At 39.1% G+C, this 21168-nt stretch overlaps 1 protein-coding gene across 3 annotated transcripts in view; it reads right to left on the reverse strand.

Annotated features, from left to right (window-relative positions):
- The window catches only part of SNAP25 (synaptosome associated protein 25), a 63966-nt gene that overhangs the window by 10612 nt on the left and 32186 nt on the right, over nt 1-21168 (reverse strand). For 2 of the 3 annotated variants that reach the window (XM_081943687.1, XM_081943688.1), the window contains exons 2-5: nt 14284-14419; nt 10455-10496; nt 5192-5240; nt 547-664 (exon numbers count right to left, since the gene is read on the reverse strand). In XM_081943687.1, the coding sequence (XP_081799813.1) occupies nt 547-664; nt 5192-5240; nt 10455-10496; nt 14284-14355 (281 nt within the window). In that variant the 5' untranslated portion in view covers nt 14356-14419. Of the gene's footprint in view, nt 1-546; nt 665-813; nt 932-5191; nt 5241-10454; nt 10497-14283; nt 14420-21168 lie in introns of all 3 variants that reach the window. The other variant, XM_081943689.1, reaches the window with a different exon arrangement.

Consider the following 21168-nt stretch of genomic DNA (forward strand, 5'->3'; position numbering starts at 1 on the left):
GTGGTTCCCAATCTGTAAATACACAAGCCACTGTTGAACTCTTGAGGCGGCAGTAACTAGTTCACGCAACCAAACGTCTCCTCTTATCCAACACGTGACAGCAGTGGCCCAGGGGAAGGGACATGTGAACCGCCACTGTCTCTTCTGTACTGGGACTGATGTGAAGCCATGCGCCTCTAGGTCAGCATTCACGTTTCCAGGAAATAGCAGTAAGACGTGTCTTGGGAACAAACGGTGAGACAGATGGCTGCCCACTGCATTGATTCCCTGGAAGGTGGAAATTTGAAAGCTGATAGCAGGATTCATAGGTAGCCAAAGGGGGATTTTAGAGACAGGGCCAAAGTGGTTTGTTAGTCAGAAAGCTTGGGAACCTCTGGTCTACACTATACGATGAATGCATTGGAACTAGAAGTGTTCTCTCTGCATGCCACATGCTCATCCTGTCCAGGTGCCTTAAGCAAGGATGAGCATCACAAGGCTCTGTTGAGGTCAGCCTTGAGTGCTCTAAAAATCAGGCAGGCAGGCAGGCAGGCAGGCAGCACCTACTTGTTACATGGACAGGCACAAAGGCCACAGAATTTTCCTAGGTCCGTCAAATTCTTTTCTGCTTCTTTCATGTCCTTATTGATTTGGTCCATTCCCTCTTCGATGCGTTCCAGTTGTTCTGATTAAACACAAGCATTTTATCCCCATAGTATGAAGCAGATGGAAAGGGACAAAGAAAAAAAAAGACAAAGGAAAAAAAAAACTTCAGACATTCACTCATGACAAAGAACTGGACACTACAGAGCAGCACTGGCACCAAGTACCTACTTGTTACAAGGACATATGAAAAGGCCACAGCATTTCCCTAAATCTTTTAAATTTTTCTCGGCCTCCTTCATGTCTTGGTTGATATGGTTCATGCCTTCTTCAACACGATCGAGTTGTTCTGGTCAGGACAAAGGGATGACAGTATGGAATGAATTGTTTTTTTGTTTTTTTTTTAGTCGTAGCTGTTTGTCGTCAACAGAAAATGAAAAAAAAAAGATGTATGGAGAAACAGAATTATTACGATGGCATCTCAATGCATTAATTGCAGCTGATGCATTGAAGCAAAAATGGAAGCAACCCTAGAGGCTAAAAAAAAAAGAGTCCCTTTTACTAAAATGATAAAGCACACATACATCCATATAGGGAAAAAAAAGAAATGGAGAAGTGCTTGATGTCTGCTAATTAGAACAAAAATGTAAAAAAAAAATGGAGGTGCTGTCAAATACCTCAGAATCCAGAAACATAATACAATACATCCAGTTACTAAGACACCAGTGACATCCAAGAAAAAGAAAGAAATGGGATTATTACCTTGCAATGCATTTGTGTACATTAATAACAATTTTAAATGATTGCCTTCCATGGACAATATCTACAATACTTCCACTTACAAATGCCTTTGAGTTTGATGATGGTTGAAAATGTAATTGGTTTGCTTGGTGGAAGTGTATACAGTTAATAATGGTGTTTAGAATGGATATGAGTAGCTGAGTTAAGATCCATGTCCAGATACAAACTTTTTTCAATGACTGAGGTTCTTCAGATCTGAATTTTGGGCCGAGGTCCATCTCTAAAGAAGAGAAGACCATGGGTCTTATTCTTCTGTCAGTGACATTATTATATGCTAGGAGTGACCCCAGTGGAGTAGAAGGAATTACATAAAGTGCAGGACCTTGTTCCATGTCCAGAAAAGCAGATGGATAGACTGCCATAGAATTAGGGAGACTCAGAGCAGATGCAATATATAGGTAAATAGATGGATAGTTAGAAAAAATATATAATAGAAGACCATCTTTTTCCCCCATTGGTGGGCATTATTTCTTGCTTACCTGATCTCCAGGACATTATTAGGTCAATGTAATTCCTTTCACTTTAATGGAGTTACACCTGATTTGCATTAGAACAGTATAACATAAATATCAAGCCCACTATTTGGATTTATATGCAAATAATAAGTGACTTTTATAAATGCCACCGAGCCTGTGCTGACTTGAATTAGTTACAGATTGCCTTTGAAAAGTGGCTAAGAATCATTATTCTTATTAAGATATGCCGAATAGCACAAAGTAAACATTTGAGACGGCACAAACAATCATACAGCTCAAGTCAGTCAATATTTAGGTAGAAAAAAAATGCTCATCATGTTTAGCAGTAATTATTTCTGGCAAAGTACACATAGAATTGTCCCCTTGGTGCCTCCTTCTGAACCTCAGTTATTTTCCACTATCATAAACATATTCATTTCAATGGCATGTCACCTTGTTTCCCACCCTTCACCCTAAGGAAACAAAATAATGAAGAAACACTTTTAAAAGGAAAAAAACCTAATCCCATTTAACACAAGGAAAAGAAGAAGAAATATTAGCAACACGAAGCAGGTTCTATTTGTCATTTCTGCACAGGAACTAAAATGTTTGTGTTCGTATGGCTAAATATAAAGAAGAGGGAAAAATACAATACAAGTCGTAGTCATTAAATCAAAGGCCAGCCTTTTGAAATCACAGAATAGGTTTAGAGAAAAAAAACTGTCGTGGTATCAGAGGTTTTTTTCCCTCTTAATTTCTCCAATTTCTCTATGGCAGGTAAGAGACAAGGATTTCGTAGAGGAAGTTGAAGATGAAGAAGAAACTATCTATCCAGAATAATCCATCCTGAAAGAGCAGCGTGTGTTACAAGGGTACTTGAGATGATTGCTAGGTGGTGGCGTGGATTTTCCAGGAATTTTAAAAGCAAAATTCCTTCAAAAAAGAAAAAAAATCCGCAGCCCTAACTCTGTCTACTTGATATGGCTTTTTGTTTAATTGGCAAGTGTATACTTAGTAAACATGATTGCAGAAAGTTAATGCAGATGTAAAAACATGATGTCAGCTAGGATGACATTCAGTTGGCTTTAGAGTAGCAGCTGCAGTTTATATTTCAGTACCAATTCAGGGACAATTGCCCAGGAAACGAAAGGCTATAAGGAGCAAATGTCTGATGCCATGGACAATTAATTTCTACATAGAAGGCCCTGTTGTTCACACATATCTGGAAAATACACACATTCTATGGGTAACATCCTGCGACTTATCAGGGGTCTCCAACTGTGGCAACTTTAAGACTTGTGGACTTCAACTCTCATTCCGGGAGTTCGAGTCCACAAGTCTTAAAGTTGCCAAGGTTGGAGACCCCTGGCTTAAATATTAAAATAGCCCCCACATAATTCAGTATATCACTGAATTTCAGCAGCACTGCTGGACAAAAAATGCCATGTAAGGGCCACAGGTTGTTCACCAAAGGAAATACTGATGTTTTAAATTTTTAAATTTCATTGATTTTGGAGTATATATTTGTGGATTCAGGGCAATTAAGACGCCTGAGATGCATTTTGGAGCTGTGATTCATGGATTCACCAACTGACTATAGCTACAGTTTGTGTCTTTAAAAGGACCAGCTTTGTGGCTCCTAGCATACCTTAAATCAGCATCTGATTGTGTTTTGTGTGTTGTACCAGATAATTTTCATGTGACATTAGTAGTAGCATTTAGTTTCCGTTAAACTTTAGGCTATGGGTCCAATAATCCCCTCTTGGTATCTATGCTTCTTCTTCTGAATCAAGAAATACAAGGCCCTTTGTACAAATGCCAAATGGTTCTCAAACTCACAAAACTCAAAAGCAGAAACTTGCCTAGAAGTTACACAGTTGTTATATTGAGGGTGTCCGCAGTGACTGTCAAGATAGAATATCAAAATGAAAGGCAGGGCTGAGTGAGCAAAGGCCCTCCTCTTTTGACATCATTTATTACCACACGGTACCTCAATATCTCTTGAAAATGTATCAGTTCCTTCCCTCACATTCCTCCCACAAATCCATGAAGATTTCAAACCCACTTATAGTTTCTCTTTGGTGAATAGTAGCATGTGTTCAACAATGTTCTGTATTATTTTTTTCATGTGGACAAGCACCTTGAACATTCTTACATTGAACTGATGATTATTTTTTTAAAGGCAGAAGTAAACTCTTAATCTAAGCTAATTATTTGGTTTGGAGAACGGACCACCAAGGGGACAATATAATCAAAGTTTCTAAAATTAGGTGTGACGTGCAGAAGGTTTTCTTTCTCCTTCAGAACATGGATTGGAAGGAGATTTGGAACAGATGATTAAAAAAAAACACAGCTCATAACTGAACTGTGGAAATTATTATCACAAGATATACTGATGGCCATTAAATCAGAAGGATTTTAAAGGGAAATGGATAAATTCATGGACAACAGAACGATGAGAAGCAATTCATCTTGAAGACATACTGGAGGCACTATGCTATCTCCAAATGCCAGTCATAGAGGAACAAAAGCTATGGAGGGTGCATCTCCTCCCAAGCATTGCAGAGGCATCTGCCTCTCTGCTCTTAGAAACAAAATGCCTTTTGGGCCTTGGCTTGATTTAGTAAAGCCACTCTAATGTTCTCATTATTCTGAAATGGACAACTGAGCCTTGTAAATTTTCTTCAACATCAAAATAAACAAGCAATCTAGGGGACTTAAAGAGTCAGGAGAAGATCCAAAAGAAATGGAAGGGATCTGTCAACTGAGCATTTAAATAATCCAATTTCATAATTTTGAGATTCACATCATTTGATAAATCAGATTATCTGTGAGTCATTCATGGTCTAATGGAAGCATACCCTGTCTCAATTGTTTAAAGTATACCGAAAATTGTTTTAAAGCATATGGAACATTTCCATATTTTGAATGACTTACAAGCTTGCATTTAAAAGAACCACCCATATTAATTTTGGAAAGTTTTATAAGGAGATCTGACTTTTTCCTATATGCATTTGTGTTGAATATCCCATTATCTAGCTTGTTCAAGTTTCGCTATCAAAATTCCTTCCTTTTCCAGAATGCAGAGAACCTGATCCCTAAAGTAATCTGTGCTGCAAAGAAACCTTAAGGAATGTTAAAATGTTAAATACTGTAGCTCTGATTAGAAGATTTATGTTCATTTTAAGTAAAAGGGCATGTGCTAGCAACATCATCCTAGTTTAGATGGTTGCAGATCAAGACCTATAAACAAACACCTGTCTAAATATATACATGTGTTAGTATAAGACCATTAATTGGTCTAAAGTTTACTGTTCCTAAAAGGTCTTTTTGGGTAAACAACCTGAACTTACCTCCTTGCTCATCCAACATAACCAAGGTCCTGATACCAGCATCCTTGCTCTATATTCCGGTGAGGATAACAAGATGAAACGGAGAGACACAGAGATAGATAGAGAAAGAAAGAAAGAAATTAGTGAAGGAACTAATAGTTAAGTTCAAATCAAAGTTAACAATGAAGGAAAGGCAATAAGAAAGAGTAAAGTTTATAGTCATAAGCATTAAAGAAACAATAAATAGATATCACATCAGTACTACTAGGAGAGTGTTCCCTGGCTTGCTCTATGGGGATACTTACTGGCCTCCTGAGAATTGTAGTCCCTATAGTGGAATATTGGAGGGTAATTCTGTAGTTTAAATAACTACCTGACTGGTTAGTAACAAAATAAGTGTTGCTATTTGGAGGACATCAGATTAGAATGACTCACTTTGGGACTCATGGCAACACCAGATAATTTCAGAAGGAAGAAGGAGTCATTAGAAAATGATGGCTCAATTTTGGTTCTGCAAAATTTAGGAACCTATTGTTCCAAAATTATTATTATTTGCTCTAGTTTGTTTTCTTTCAATAATTGACAATGGAGCTAGATCGCCAACATGCACATGACACCGGTGTCCATATGAGTGCATTTAATAGAGTATATATAAGTAAAATCTTTTTTGTATATTATTTAGGTAATATGTGTAAATATTTAGCTAAAACATGAAAACTATCCAATATGGAATTAGACTAGGATTATGACTATGATAAGTGTAGATAGTTGAATCAGGAACGAAAGGACAGGAAACACACCCGTACGTAAGGGTGAAAATCTCATCTAAACTAATTTCTAGTTTTCTCTCCCATAAGATAATAATAATGAATAAACAAAACATTTGAAAACCTTTCATAAGGATAGTTGATAGATGAAGTGGGTAGGTTAAAGAGTCTTAAAATTATGAGGAATGGGATTTGGCTACTTTCCAAAGCCTGGGATGCTGAATGTGTTAAGGCAGGGATCGCCAACCCCCAGACCAGGCCTTGTGCCATTCTGAACCGAGCCACAGAATTGATAGGCGAGTGCATACACCCAGATGCATCCCCTCTTGTACAAAGAGCGGGCGTGTGAGTGCGCTCCATTTGCACAAGCGGCAAGCCTGCCATTCGCACAGAACAATCCTCTCCCCCTCCCAACCTCTGGTCCGCAATTGATTTAAAAATGTCTTCAGTGCTTTTTATTGTAATATATTTTTGATTGTAAGCTGCCCAGAGTCATTGACTGAGATGGGTAACTATAGAAATTGAATGAATGAATGAATGAACGAACGAACGAACGAACGAACGAACAAACAAACAAACAAACAAACAAACAAAATGTTTGTAATCCCCCCCTTTTCCTATGCTTATTTTTCAGGGAATTTGTATGAAAGTGACATATTTCATTGTAGTAGTTTCTTAGAACAATTGCAGGAGAGTAGCTGCAGGGAGTACAAAACTAAAATGAATAAAAAGCAAGTACCATTTGTCGCATTTTCTATTTAAGCAGCAACTAAAAGAAAGTATCCTATGTTGCACTCTTCTGAATCAATCAAAACTTTTTAAAGTTCTCAGAACCAAACAGAACACTGGCTCAGTCCTGCAATATGTCAGTCCTTCAAGTCTTTCTTCAATATACCACTGTGAAAACTGTTTATTGTGATTATAGACTAGTCACAAAAAATGGAATTCTTCTCCTCTGTATTGTGATTTTTTTTTTAAAAAAATATGGGAACCTCATTTATGTTTCTACCAAGAAAACTTCAGATGTGCCTCACTTCAGATAAATCTTTCTCTAATTCTGATGTTTCTTAATTTTTTTCTGAATCAACCTATTTCAGTCAGGAGTCCATGTGTAATTGAATGTGTAGTCACACTAATGTACATAGTGTCATGTACAGACGTTAAGGCTGAAGAAACTTAAAGTCAACATAGTGAAATCTGACTGTAGAATCTGAATCTTAGTTCTTGAATGTTTCACAGGGACTGAGAGAAAAAACCAATTCCAAATTTTCTAGTTGATCAAAAAGTATAGAAAAGGTAATTCTGTCTTTCAGAAGACAGAATTCTTCCATTAGATTGGGGACCGGCTCACCCAGAAAATACACAATTAAATTATATATGTAATAAGTTGCTGCTTTTGTTTCTCTAAACTTTAAGACCAGAACATTACATGGTCAAAAGAAGAGCTAAGCATTTTTTCCTCTCATTCTTATCTCCATCGACAATACAAGGCTAATAATGCTGATGAACCTTCCAGAGTGAATGTATGGGTTACAAAAGGGTAATGTATATAAAACATGTTACAGTATTCTAATTCCTTTCTCTCTGTGTGTTTGCACAGTTCATTACTGCAAATAAATTGTGTTATTATTAAATCAGGAAAAAACCCACTGCTGCTCAACACTCCTGCAGGATAACCTGTTTCATGGAATCTTTTCATTTCATGCGCTGATAAAAAGGATTTAACCCTAATCTACTGCTTTGAAATGAATGGTCAGCTGACGACTCCATTTGTTGCCTCAGTTTGGTCTCTAGGCAACTTGAGCACGAAATAAGTAGATGCTGTTTATTTCCTCTGCTCTATTACTATAGTTTATAGTTTTCTAAGAGTTTTCTAAGTCAGTTAATTAAGTTAAACTGCTTGAATGCCAGATCCCAATGATAATGCTGGAGTTTTGTGTAGGTTTGCCACCATTCTCAAAGTATTGTCTTTTCAACGTGATTTTGTTTGTGCATGTGTTTATTTTCTATCCTTAGAAACAGGATAGAAAATGTTTAGATCAGGGGTGTCCAAACTTGGGAACTTTAAGACTTGTGGACTTCAACTCCCAGAATTCTGAGAGTTGAAGTCCACAAGTCTTAAAGTTCCCAAGTTTGGACACCCCTGGTTTAGGTCGATGTCTTTGCTTAATACAAGGATGGAGAATGATGGCTCTTTTATGACTTGTGGACTTTAACTCCCAGAATTCTTGAGCCAGCCATGATAGCTCAGGAATTCTGGGAGTTGAAGTCCACAAGTCTTAAAGTTCCCAAGTTTGGACACCCCTGGTTTAGATAGAATTATTTTCTATCCATGTCTTGGTGGGGACCAAGGTGGAGAACATACCTAAAAACGCCTTCCTCTTCTTATTTTCCCAACAACAACCCTGTGATGTGCGTAGGGCCAAGAGTGACTGACTGTCTCAAGGTCACCTAGCTAGCTTTCATGGCCAAGATGGGACTAGAACTACAGTCTCCCACTTTCTAGCTGGTGCTTTAACCACTAGACCAAACTGTCTCATGTGGAAAGTTAGCATGTAGAAATTATGCATGTACTCAGTGTTGTGCTAAGATAGGCTTGTCAATGTAACACAGCACTTCCAAATAGCAATAGCACTTAAGACTTATATACTGCTTCACAGTGCTTTACAGCCCTCTCTAAGCAGTTTACAGAGCCAGCATATTGCCCCCAATAATTTGAGTCCTCATTTTACCCACCTTAGAAGAATGGAAGGCTGAGTCAACCTTGAGGCTGGTGAGATTCGATCTGCCAGCTGCTGGCAGCCAGCAGAAAAAGAGCAGACTTGCTTATTAGCCTTAGCTACACCCATGTCACATGCAGCAAACCTTATATATAGTAAGGACATTATGCTTGGGCATGTTTTAGGTGATTTGCACAAGATCATTTTTATTCCAAGCGTCTCCTCACTATGGTAGTCAAAGTACAGGTAGTCCTTGATTTACAACAGTTCATTTAGTGACCGTTCAAAGTTACAATGAGGCTGAAAAAAGCGACTTATGACATTTTTCATGCTTGTAACCTTTGTAGCATACCCAGGATCATGTGATCAAAATTCAGATGCTTGGCAACTGGTTCAACTCTAACCCAAAGGGTCATGTGATCCCCTTTTGCAATCTTTTGACAAGTAAAATCAATGGGCAAGGCAGACTCGCTTAACAACCATGTTACCAACTTCTCAACTGCAGTGATTCACTTAACAGCCGTGGCAAGAAAGGTCATAAAATGGGGCAAAATTCACTTAACAACAGAAATTTGGGACTCAGTTGTGGTCGTAAGTCAAGGACTACCTGTATGATTCGTAGTGAAAAACAAGATTTAATTAGGTTTCCATTTTCTCTCCCCCCGTCCATCTCCTACCTTCATTTTTCTTCCTTCCAATATTTTTTAATGCATTTTGGGCATTTTGCATAAGACTGATGGCCATTAAAGGGAACAGTGGGATGGATGTGTATACATACATGTTGTTTCAATCATGTATCAAATAAACCATTGAAATGAGTGAGGCTTAAAGTAGCTAACTTAAATCCCATTGACGTTAATCATTCTACTTTAAATGTGACCAGGTCCAATCACATTTATCAGTCGCGCCCTTCACGGAGAGGGCGCGACTGATAAATCAAATAAATAAATAAATAAATAAATAAATAAATAAATAAATAAATAAATAAATAAATAAATAAATAAATAAATAAATAAATAAATAAATAAATAAATAAATAAATAAATAAATAAATAAATAAATCCAATATCTTTTACAGCTCCTTCTTCAAATTCTGGGGGATTTATTTGTTCTAATCTCAAAATATTTCTAACAGAGTTAAATGAGACTGATGAAAGCCACTCTCATTGGCCAAGCAAATACTGGTCCTTTTGAGCAGTCCCTGTTCTCTAATTTTCCCTCTGCTTTTACAGGATGTGGAAGAGTATTGAAAATGTTATATGCATGTATTGCGCCCTCAAAAGCGGATGAAGGATTTACATGGGATGCTCCTTATGAAAACCAGTCATGGTTTCACAGGAAGGCACATACATATAAAAACCTCTGGCTTTATGTTAACAGTGCGTGTAAATATTCACCTAAAGAAAACACTTTAAAATAATCATTTTCATTGTGTTTGGAAAATAGCAATAGCACTTAGACTTATATACCGCTTCATGGTGCTTTTACAGCCCTCTCTAAGTGGTTTCACAGAGTCAGCCTATTGCCCCCAACAATCTGGGTCCTCATTTTACCCACCTTGGAAGGATGGAAGGCTGAGTCAACCTTGAGCCTGGTGAGATTCAGTCTGCCAAATTGTTGGCAGCCAGTGATCAGCAGAAGTAGCCTGCAGCACTGCACTCTAACCACTGCATCACCGTGGCTCATAATGACTGAAAAGTCATTATGTAAGTCTAACATGTATATGCTTTGTCATGTACTGAGAAGCCTCAGTTCCGGCTAGCCAGGAGGAAGAGTCAAGATAAATCAAAGTCTTACCTCTTCAACAAGCTGCAGCATACGACGGGTGCTTTCGAGGGACTAATGCAGAAAAGAAACAAAACAATGTTAAGATTAACAAAATGTTTCAAATTATATATTGATAAGACCAATCATGTTGGTCAAATACTTGATCCTGCGTAGATCATTATCAATCTGAATGCCAGGTTCCAAGTAATGCATCCATCACAAATTGAACTTTAAGGCATTCCGTTGTGTATTTAGATACACAATATTGGCACTAACTGGTGAAAAGCCAGTACTAAAGTTCCAGGGTTTTCACCCCAATATAAGTTTCAGTTTTCTCAAGTTACCAAAACAACTGTTCCTATCTGGGCTCAAAAACATTTGCCACTGACAATAAATTCTGCTTTTTCGGAGACAGGATCCATGTTTTGGAACAAAGACTATCCATGTTATCATTTAGGAGGAGTCTAGAAATGTATTTAGTACTCATGTTTTAATTTTAGGAATTCCTCTTTTTGATATTCTTTTATTTTGCTTTTATGATCGTTTTTATTAGAAGCCCTTCAGAATCACTATAGGAGAGGGCAGACCATACATTTCTTAAATACATAAAAAATGGAAAGAAGATAAAATCAATAGTATTATGTTTATCTCCTGTTTATAGAGAAGATTCTATTTATTATGTTTAAATTATATCTTCCCTGGAAAGAGTTTAAGATTTAGGACTCTCAGAGCAGCCACATAATATAGATTGATCTAAGAATCGTTGATCTAAGATTGCACAAACTATGATCGCTTCACATATGGCTGAATGTCAAAAATTATTCTTGGACAAATGTTAAGTATGAAAAGCAGAAAGAAATTTAAATCACATTTCTTCAATTTTTGGGAAAACACGGCATTACAGCCAGATAGTTTATTTATTTAAGAATCTATATCTCATCTTAGTGATGGTTAGGAGGAGTTTATTTTGTTTAAACATGCTGCTATCCACAGATTCTCAGTAGCTAACAAAAAACATATGGCAATCAATAGTTAAAAATACAGTAGAAGAACAGTCTGGTGGCTAGCAGCACTGGGGATTGATCGGAAACACATGATTAATCCACCATAGCTATTTTACACAACTAATATAGGAAACCCTTTTGCACGACTACTCTTTTGCATTTTAGTATTTAATGACTATGGACCTCGCAATTTAAGGATTGATATTATAGGATAGTTAGGCCATGTGTATCTGACAGATTGGACGCCAAATTGTGATTTGAATATAGGTTTTATCTGTTATTTATTATTTTATTCTAGAATTTTTAACTGGATATTCCTTGTTTTTATTTGTTCTGGTCTCTGTGATTGTAATAAGCTTGATTTGATTTGATTTGAGTAGAAGAACAGCATAACATTTATAAGAAATTTAACAGGGTAAAATAAAGTTATACAGTAATAACAATGGTGTCATTTCATTCTCCAGATGCTCTCTGCACAATTCAGTCTTTAAAATATACAGAAAACCAATAATGCAGAAGCCAATCTGATTTCTAGTAGAAAGCTATTCAATTTTCTCACTTGAAATAATGTTTCAGGTACCAAATGATATTGTAAATATTGACAGATAAATTACAGCTAACTGAAGCATAAGGAGATCCTTACTGTATCAGATCAAAGGTCTCTTTAGTCTTTAATTTAATGTAATTTAATTTATCCTGTTAGACTCCTAAGAAAGTTGATAAATATTAGTTTCCTGCATATAAATGTCTGATACCTCCTATAAACATAATAGTACTTTTATTCAATTTGTCACTGCACTAAAGGCTATGTATGAATAATAAAAGACATTCTTTCATCTTCAGTGAAAGCTTTGTGACCCAGTTGTGGAACATGGATATGCATTTCTCTTGGACAGTATTCCTGCTAGAATTACTTTGCTACAATGAGCAATTCCTTGTAGATCAAAGTACTATCCACTAGTCCAACTACACCAGTGTTTTGCTTATTATTTGTACGCAGGGCAAATTAAGGAAAGTGAATGGAAGATTCCCCCAGTTTTGCTTCCTTCTCTTTTCTCCAAATATCCCCAGCTGGCAGAAGAACTTCCACCCATCACCTTCCTTAATTGGAATAGAGTTGGATGAATAGAAAAGAAGGTACAAAAGAATTGTTAAATTCCTTGGCTTAGCCATCTGTCAAAAGCTGTCCCAGGCTTTGCCCAAGCTCTCAATAACAATAGCAATAGCCCTTGGACTTATATAGCGCTTTGGTGCTTTATAGCCCTCTCTAAGCAGTTTACAGAGTCAGCATGTTGCCCCCAACAATCTGGGTCCTCATTTTACCAACCTCAGAAGGATGGAAGACCGTGTCAAGTTTGAGCCAGTGAGAATCAAACTGCTGGCAGATGCAGGATTAGCCTGTAATACTGCATTCTAATCATTGTGCCAGCATGGCTCTATCCCAAAATAGATCACAGGAATAAAGGGGGAAATCAGCTCTACACATCAGGTTTCACATCCCAAGGAGTTGATCAGATGCCAAATCTGAAAGGGTTGGCTAAAGAAAGCCAACGGTTGGTGTTTTCAGCTTCACCTGCCTCCTCTCCCAGCCTAAGGGTCAATTCAGGCATAGGCACTGAAGCCCCTTAACTACCCTTATGGGTAGTTAGGATTTCCCACACTAAAATGAAGAAGATATCATTTCACATTCCGCCACACACACACACACCCAATCATCAAAGCCCGATCAGTTGTTTCTTGGGCTGCTTTCAAAAAAAGGTTAGCATTCTTTGGAAAAAGAATTAAAATCATGTTTAAATTAACCCAGCCAACTGATGATAGGTAGACCTGATGTCTGTTGGTTGGGCTTATGTTTCCTTCAAAAGGAGGGATCAGCTTAGAGAAATAGGAAATAGGGAAGAGGCTGGATCTCTTTCCCCACTGCACAAGCCTGAATGGCCCCATAGGACCCTGCCCAAGGACTGCAGGGAGAAGAAAAATGCTCATTGCAGCCTAAGACGGTCAATAGTTGCTAGTCTGATCCCACCAGAGGTGAGCATCACATAAATGTAACAACCGGTTCGCCTAGAACCAAAAATGTGAGCGTGCCCATGCGCGCGGCATCAAAAACATGGTGATTGTATAGGATGGGATAGCCCCAGGACGGGTTGGCAGGCCCAATCATTGGTTGGAATTACCGGTTCGCTCAAACCGGTCCTAACCGGCAACAGCCCACCTCTGGATCCCACCCCTTAATCCCACCCTGACTGCAACACCAACCTAAGTCGGTTGGTGAAGCCTATGAAATTGCAGCAAGAATAAAACTGCTGCACATTTTTGATAGCTTGAAGGGGAAAATGCCACTTTGAAGCTAAAAAGCCAGGGATGATTTAAGGCTGCCTAAAGTAAGAATGGCAGCAGTATGAGAGTAAACATGGCAGAAAAACCAGATGATCCAAGCCTGTTCATCATTTCATCAGATGCAACTGGGGGAAATTCCCTTCATTGCCCTTTGGGCAGAGATTAGCTTTAATAAGGAAGCTTCAAGTTGTCTATGGAGGTTCTCAGTCATCCAGGTCATGGTTGCCCTAAAGGGGCTTTTCCAAGAGGCAAGTGGACTTTCTTTGAAGATGTTTCACCTCTCATCCAAGAAGCTTCTTCAGCTTCTTGGATAAGAAGCAAAACCTTTTTAAAAAACCCAGAAAGTCCAGTTGCCTCTTGAAAAAGCACCCTTGGGAAGTTTCAAGTTCTAATCCCTAGTCCAGTTCAAAGGCAACACATGAGTGGTAAATAAACAAAGCAGTACCCCCAACTTCCTGTCCTTCAGAGGTGCTCAATTCCTTGTATTGCACATATTTTTCTGTCCTTTTCTTTACCTCATCAGTCATCTGATCAGCCCGCTGCTGCATTTCTTCTAGCTCATTGCGCATATCAGCATCTTCTGCCATTGTGGCTGTAAGTGTGTGGCTCTCGCTTCGAGATCAATCAGTTACTTTTGTGCCGTCTGCAAGCCTAGAGTGCAAAAATTAAAAAAAACACAAAAAGTGCATTATCATCATCATCATCATCATCATCATCATCATCATCATCATCATCATCACCACCACCACCACCACCACCATCATTTTGTGCTTTTCAGTCAATGTTGACTCCTAGGTGCTGTCTGGATAAACCACTGCAGTTTCCTTGGCAAGGTTTTCTTTGGAAGTGGTTTGCCATTGCCTCCTTCCTAGGGCTGAGGGAGAAGGACGGGCTCAAGATCATCCAGCTGACTTTGTGCCAAAGATGGTACCAGAACTCATGGCTTCCCAGTTTCTAGCCTAGTGCCATAACCACTAGAGGTAGTCCTCAACTTATGAGCACAATTGAGCCCAAAATTTCTGTTGCTTTCTGAGACATTTGTTAAGTGAGTTTTACCCCATTTTACGACTTTTGTTTGCCACAGTTGTTAAGTGAATCACTGCAGTTGATAAGTTTGTAACACAGTTGTTAAGTTAAGCTTCCCCATTGACTTTGCTTGTCAAAGGGTTGCAAAAGGGGATCACATGACCTTGGGAAACAGCAGCAGTCACAAGTATGAAACAGTTGGCAAGCATCTGATTATTGACCACATGATCATGGGGATGCTACAAAAGTGTGAAAAATGGTCATAAATCACTTTCTCAGTACCTTTATAACTTGCGACGATCACTAAATAAACTTTTGTAAGTCGAGGACTACCTGCATACCAAACTGGCTCTCTTAATAAAAGGAATACCTTACAATAAATTATGAGGAACAATTCCTTGATGAACATACATAATACAGTATTAGGGAGAAATAATTACTGAACTGAAGTTGTACCAGGGATGGGTTCCTGCCAGTTCTAACCTCTTCTATGGAAGAGGTTCCACAAATCTACAGTGCTGTTTAGAACCGGTTCTAAAGGGTCTTGTAACTTTGACAGCTTTAAGACTTGCACACTTCAATGGCAGAGTTCCTGAGCCAACATTATTGGAGGAGGAATTCTGGGAGTTGAAGTCCACAAGTCTTAAAGCTGTCAAGTTTGAACACCCCTGGGGTTTTGTTTTCTAAAGGGTTAGGGGTTCAAGCGTCTTGTAACTTGACAGCTTTAAGACTTGCGTGCTTCAAATGCCAGAGTTTCTGAGCCAACATTTTGGTTGCTAAGCAAGAGTGTTGTTAAGTGAGTTTCACCACATTTTACAAGTTGGCCATGCCCACCCAGTCACATGGCTGGCAAGCCACTCCCACCTGGTCACATGGCTGGCAAGCCACTCCCACCCAGTCACACGGTTGGCAAGCCACTCCCACAAAACAGGCCACACCTACAGAAGAGGTTCTAAAAAAATTTGAAACCCACCACTGAGTTGTACATATTGAAAGCTAAATATCTACATATTACAACAAGTACTTGGAAAAACACCATCAGATTAGTGATCTCACCAAACAAACGGTTTTTGATTACTCGTGCGTCAATACCTGTGTTTTCAAAAATACTCTTATGGCTTTCCTCATAAAGCTATTTAACTGAGGCAGGCAATGTTTGTAAGTGAGAAAGCTCTCATCAATTGTTCCCAAGGTGATATTGTGCTATTCCTGGGCCATTAGTCATTCTCCTGAATAGGAACCCAAATGTATGTTTGGTGCAATCACAAAGCAGAACTGATTCATTTCTGTCTCATAAAAACACTGATCAATTTTCATAAATCAAGTAGGCCAGGGAAAGAATGGATACGAGGCAAAAGTATCTGCACTAGTTTTGTCCCAAATCTCCCACATTTCTCCAGAACTGAAATAAGTGTTGAAATCCTGTTACTGGCAAGGAACTGAAAAATCACAGGCCCTCAACTATTCCAATTCCACAGACTCCATATTCTGAGTGGAGATTAATCTCACAATGGGATTACACAGGGAAAGTTTTGTTCTGTAAGAAAAGCAACAGGTTGGAAATCTGCTTCCAAATCAAAACTGGTTGTAAGAAAATAAAACTTTACATTTCTCAACAAGTATTCAAAATCTGATTTACTCCGAGAAGAAATCAGCCATCCCTCCAAACTACGCATTATCCTTTATGTAAACTCTCCGTCTCTCCTTTTTCTGTTTCTTAAAAACAATGGTAAGAACAAAAAAAAAATCTCTGTGTCTTTCTAATTGTTGTCAAGGGAAAAGTTGTAATCCTGGATACTGTGGATTCTAGAAAGGGCTTCCTCTTAGATTTCTCAGAAGCCATTATGCAACTAAATGCTTTTAACTGCAACCTTGACATTTCTCACACAATGGATGTTTTTATGATACATGCACACACATTGGAGGGAAAAAATCTCTCTTCCACCATAGGATAATAGTTAGGTAATCAACATCACAAAATTGCCTGTAAGCTTTTGAATCTTCCATAAATCTTCTGCAGGCAAGTTGACTCCTTGATTAGGTTGTTTTCAATTTCCAGAGACCCCTTAGACTGATTTTCTCCATGACGATCTGTCTCCAACCTAGTCATCCAACTGTGCATCCATCACATCCATCTGCTGCTGGTTGTCCTCTTCTTCTCCTCTTCCTTTCCACCTTTCCCAACATTAGAGCCTTCTGCAGAGAGCTGTGTCTTCACAGAATGTGTCCAAAAGTAGAATACTTCGAAGTTGACAAGATAGAGCAAAAAAACCAGAAGACAAGAACACGAGGGCCCCCAACTGTATGAAGAACCTGCATGAAAAATACTTTTCTCACACAAGAGGAGCAGCATGCTTATCTGACCTCTCTGATTATAAATAGACTGACTCTCTTTAATAACCGCAAAGGTTGAAAGCTTCTGCTGCATTGGTCTTAAAATGTAAATGAGAGGAGGATGACCACTAGAGTTTTTCTGCTTCTTTATTTTTTGATAATAAAATAATAATAATAAATATTCTTTAGTTCTCCTAAGAAAAACTGCAGGCAATTGTGCAGGAAATGATTTTCCCCGTGACGCTCTATGAAAGTGAAAGCTAGACTTTAAAGAAGCAAGACGGGAAGAGTAGTGATGCTTTTGAAATTTAAAGTCGGAGAAGACTCTTGCCGTGGATCATCAAATAAATCAAAACAGGTTATCATCCCAGACTCAAATGATCGGGTTCAATTTTGGACACATTATGTTAAAAAACCAGATCTGTTGGGAAGTCTCTAATACTGGGGAAAATGGAAGGAAAAAGGACACCTAGCAGCAAGATGGAGTTGGTCACAGTAACAATAGATGCACCGTTAGAAAACCTGGAGGGAGAACGTTGGCCAGGTTCCTCCTGGAGAAAGTCTATCACTGTGGTGGCGAACCAATGGCACGTGTTCCACAGGTGGCACGCAATGCCGTCTCTGTGGGCTTGCAAGATGTCACCCTAGTTTAGTTCTGCCGCACGTGCGCACAAGCCTCCCGCCAGCCAGCTGGTCGTCAGGTCTCTGCTGAGCATGTGCGGGGGGGGGCGTGTGCCAGGGCTCCATGTGTGCATGCGTGGGGGATGGGGACCACATGGGGGGGCATAGTCCAGAAAAGTTAGCCATCACTGGACTAGAGCAGAGGTCAGCAACCCTTGGCTCTGGAGCTGCATGCTACTCTTTCATCCTTCTGCTGTGGCTCCCTGTCGCTCAAAATATGTGTCACAACCGCCGATGTGTGACACCCAACAGCACATGACTTATTGAGCTTTTCGACCCCCAGTAGGCCAACCATGGATAAATCCCAAAAAAGAAAAGTTACAGAACAGAACCTTTAATCCAAATACATAGACTAGTTTTGTGGGTGCTCAGGAAATAGTCAGACATGGGAAGAGTTTTGTGGCTCCCAGTGTTTTATTTTCTGTTGGAAATAGGTCCAAATGGCTCTTTGAGTGCTTAAGGTTGCCTGGGCTAGAGGAAAGGTCACTGGCTGTCTGGATGTGCCCTTTAGATAGGACTAACTTATCATTAGGTATAAATATGTTTGATTTTTTAAAAAGGAATCAGAAATAATAAAAGTAAAAGTTATTATCATGCCTTTGGGTAAATATGTACGTCTTTTCATGCTCTTTCATAAAAAAAAAGAGACGGGAAACAGACAGATTTTGAACCTCAAATCTATCCATACCCTACAGTTAGTGCAATTAATTAATTTAACGTAAATAGTAAAATTTAGTGTCAATTCTAAAATTTAGGAACTATGGTGATACACGACAGATTTAATTAATCAGCAAAACTGACTTTATAAACGTATTATAAGAAACTTCTATGATTTAGTATTCCCCGTTTCTCTGTACAAATATGGAAAAAAAACATTGAAAATCATATGAAATATAATAAAGGTAAAGGTTTCCCCTTGTGTCTGCCTCTAGGGGGTGGTGCTTCTCTCTGTTTCTTAGCTGAGGGAGCCAACATTGTCCAAAGATGATTTTGTGGACATGTGGCCAGCATGACTATATACCGAGGCACATGTCTTCCCACAAAGTGGTACCTATTTATCTACTCACATTCGCATGCTTTCAAATAGTAGGTGGGCTGGAGCTGCGACATATAACAGGAGCTTATCCCATTGCAGAGCATTCGGATCTCAAACCCGGGCTGCCAGCTTTCCAGCTGACAGGCTTAGCCTCTTTAACCACTGAGCTATCATGCTCCCTATAATCCTAACACTGTTATTTTTATGGAGGGAGGGTCCCCCAGAGCAAAAGTGCCAAGGGCCCACCAAAGACATACTGAAGCCCTGCCTATATAACATCATGATTGGAAAGTAAAGAAAGAGAATTATACAGTAATCCATTCAATTTCATTCTTCCACTAACAATTTATACCGTAATTAGGAAGAAAGGAAGTAGAGAGGCATGGTGTAATTTAAATATGTAAAATTTACACAACACACACACACACACACACACACACACACACACACACGATGTCAGGCAATCAAAGCTTGTGGAATAAACTCCTCTGAAAACTTTGGGCCTCCACAGTAAGGGGAATTTCACCCCAAGCATTATTTTCAGCTCTCACTAATGTTTGGTTTCCCTCGCTGACAAGCCATTTCTGTGGGAGACAGGACTCTCCATGTGAAGCATGTATCTGTGCTAATTAAAAATGAACAAGAGGCAACTGCAAGGATTGTTGACGTACAATAATTGCCGCCCCACAAACATGGGGTAGGAGGGAGCAAGCAGGGATTAGCAATCAATTCTACTGAAGTCTCTGATTCATTTATGTAACTAGTTCGTGATGGTCTCACTCCCTCACATGAAAAACAAACAAACTGATATTTGCCCAGGAGGACAATTCTGAATACAGAGATTTTAAAAGAATAGAGAGGGTTGTTTCATTATCTGAATCATTTGAGCTGGGAATGGTTCTCCTAATTCCATTTCATGTAAAAAATAATATGAACTCCAAAGCAAATACACTTCAGTCTATGTGTACTCCAAAATGGAAAGTGTTACTGCTGGGAGAAAATGGGTTATTAAAGGTTTGCTATGTAGTTTACACTGAAGCTCAAATATTCACAAGTGGTTCACAATAAAACAGCATCATTTCCAGGATAATAAACTGCTTAGCAGCAAAAAATCTGAGAAAGGTTATTGTTTTGACCTGCAATCCAGAAATGATACACAAAAGTTATAGTGCGTAGTTTATTGTTAACCTGGTTTGTGTATTGAGGAACTACCATAAAGAAACAGTAGGGAAAGAAGTTTATTCTATTTTTTCCCTACAAAATTGCTAGAAACTTTATAATAATTTCATAATGATTTAAGCGGAAGGTAATATTGTTTTCAGTCATCAGTCAGAGAGAGTCAGCAGGGAAAGACAGATAAATCAGCTGCTTTTCAGACACTTCTGATATCACACCTTGACACATGTGGACCTGTCTGAATAGATAGAATCAGGGGTGGGCTTCAAAAATTGCAGGTTCGCTGCCCCGTTGCTGGGTAGGCATGGCCATGGTGGGTGTGGCCTAGTCAGCCTCCTGCACCACAAGGGGAAAAAACATTTTTCACCCTCCCCAGGCTCCGGAGGCTTTCTGCAAGCCTCCGGGAGGTCAAAAACGGCTTCCCCAGGCTCCAGAGGCCCTCCAGAGGCTGGAAACAGGCCCATTTCCGGACTTCCGGAACTTCTGGAACTTTCAGTAGGTCTGTTTCCCATCCTCTCCGAGCCTCCATGCAGGCCATGCACTTACCTGGCATGATGAAAAGGCCACATGGAGACTCCTGAGAGGGGCAGAGTGGGAAGGGTAGGATGGGCGTGGCCAGCCAGGGGTGGCATTTGGTGGTTCGCCAAACTGGGCAGAATCCTAGCTAGAGGATCACCTGAACCCGTGCAAACCCCTAGCAGCCCACCCCTGCATAGAATCACAGGGGTGGAAAGAATCCTGGGGGTCTTCAGTGTTTAAAATTCAAACACAGAAAATACAAGCATAGATTCATTCTCTGCTGTATGTAGAACAATTAATCAGTGAATGACTTGCCTCCAGAAGTTGTGGAGCTTTTTAAAGAAGAGATTGAACAACCATTTGTATGAAGTGGTATAGAGTTTCCTGTATGAGCAAGGGGTTGAATTAGAAGACTTTTAAGGTCCCTTTCAACTCTGTTATTCTATTATTTTCTATTTACCCTCTGCCAAAATATTCCATTAAAAAAAATAGCACGATTTTATCATAAAACCAATGGAACTGTAAAGTATGCATCATGACTAAACAGAATAATGATTGTTGGTGACTAGTACCGAGGCAAATGTGTCAGCAAAGAGGGAGGGAGGAAGAGAAGGAACAAGCAGCTTAC

Source organism: Natrix helvetica (genome assembly GCF_964273705.1).
Source record: "Natrix helvetica genome assembly, chromosome: 2".
Taxonomy (NCBI): Eukaryota; Metazoa; Chordata; class Lepidosauria; order Squamata; family Natricidae; genus Natrix; species Natrix helvetica.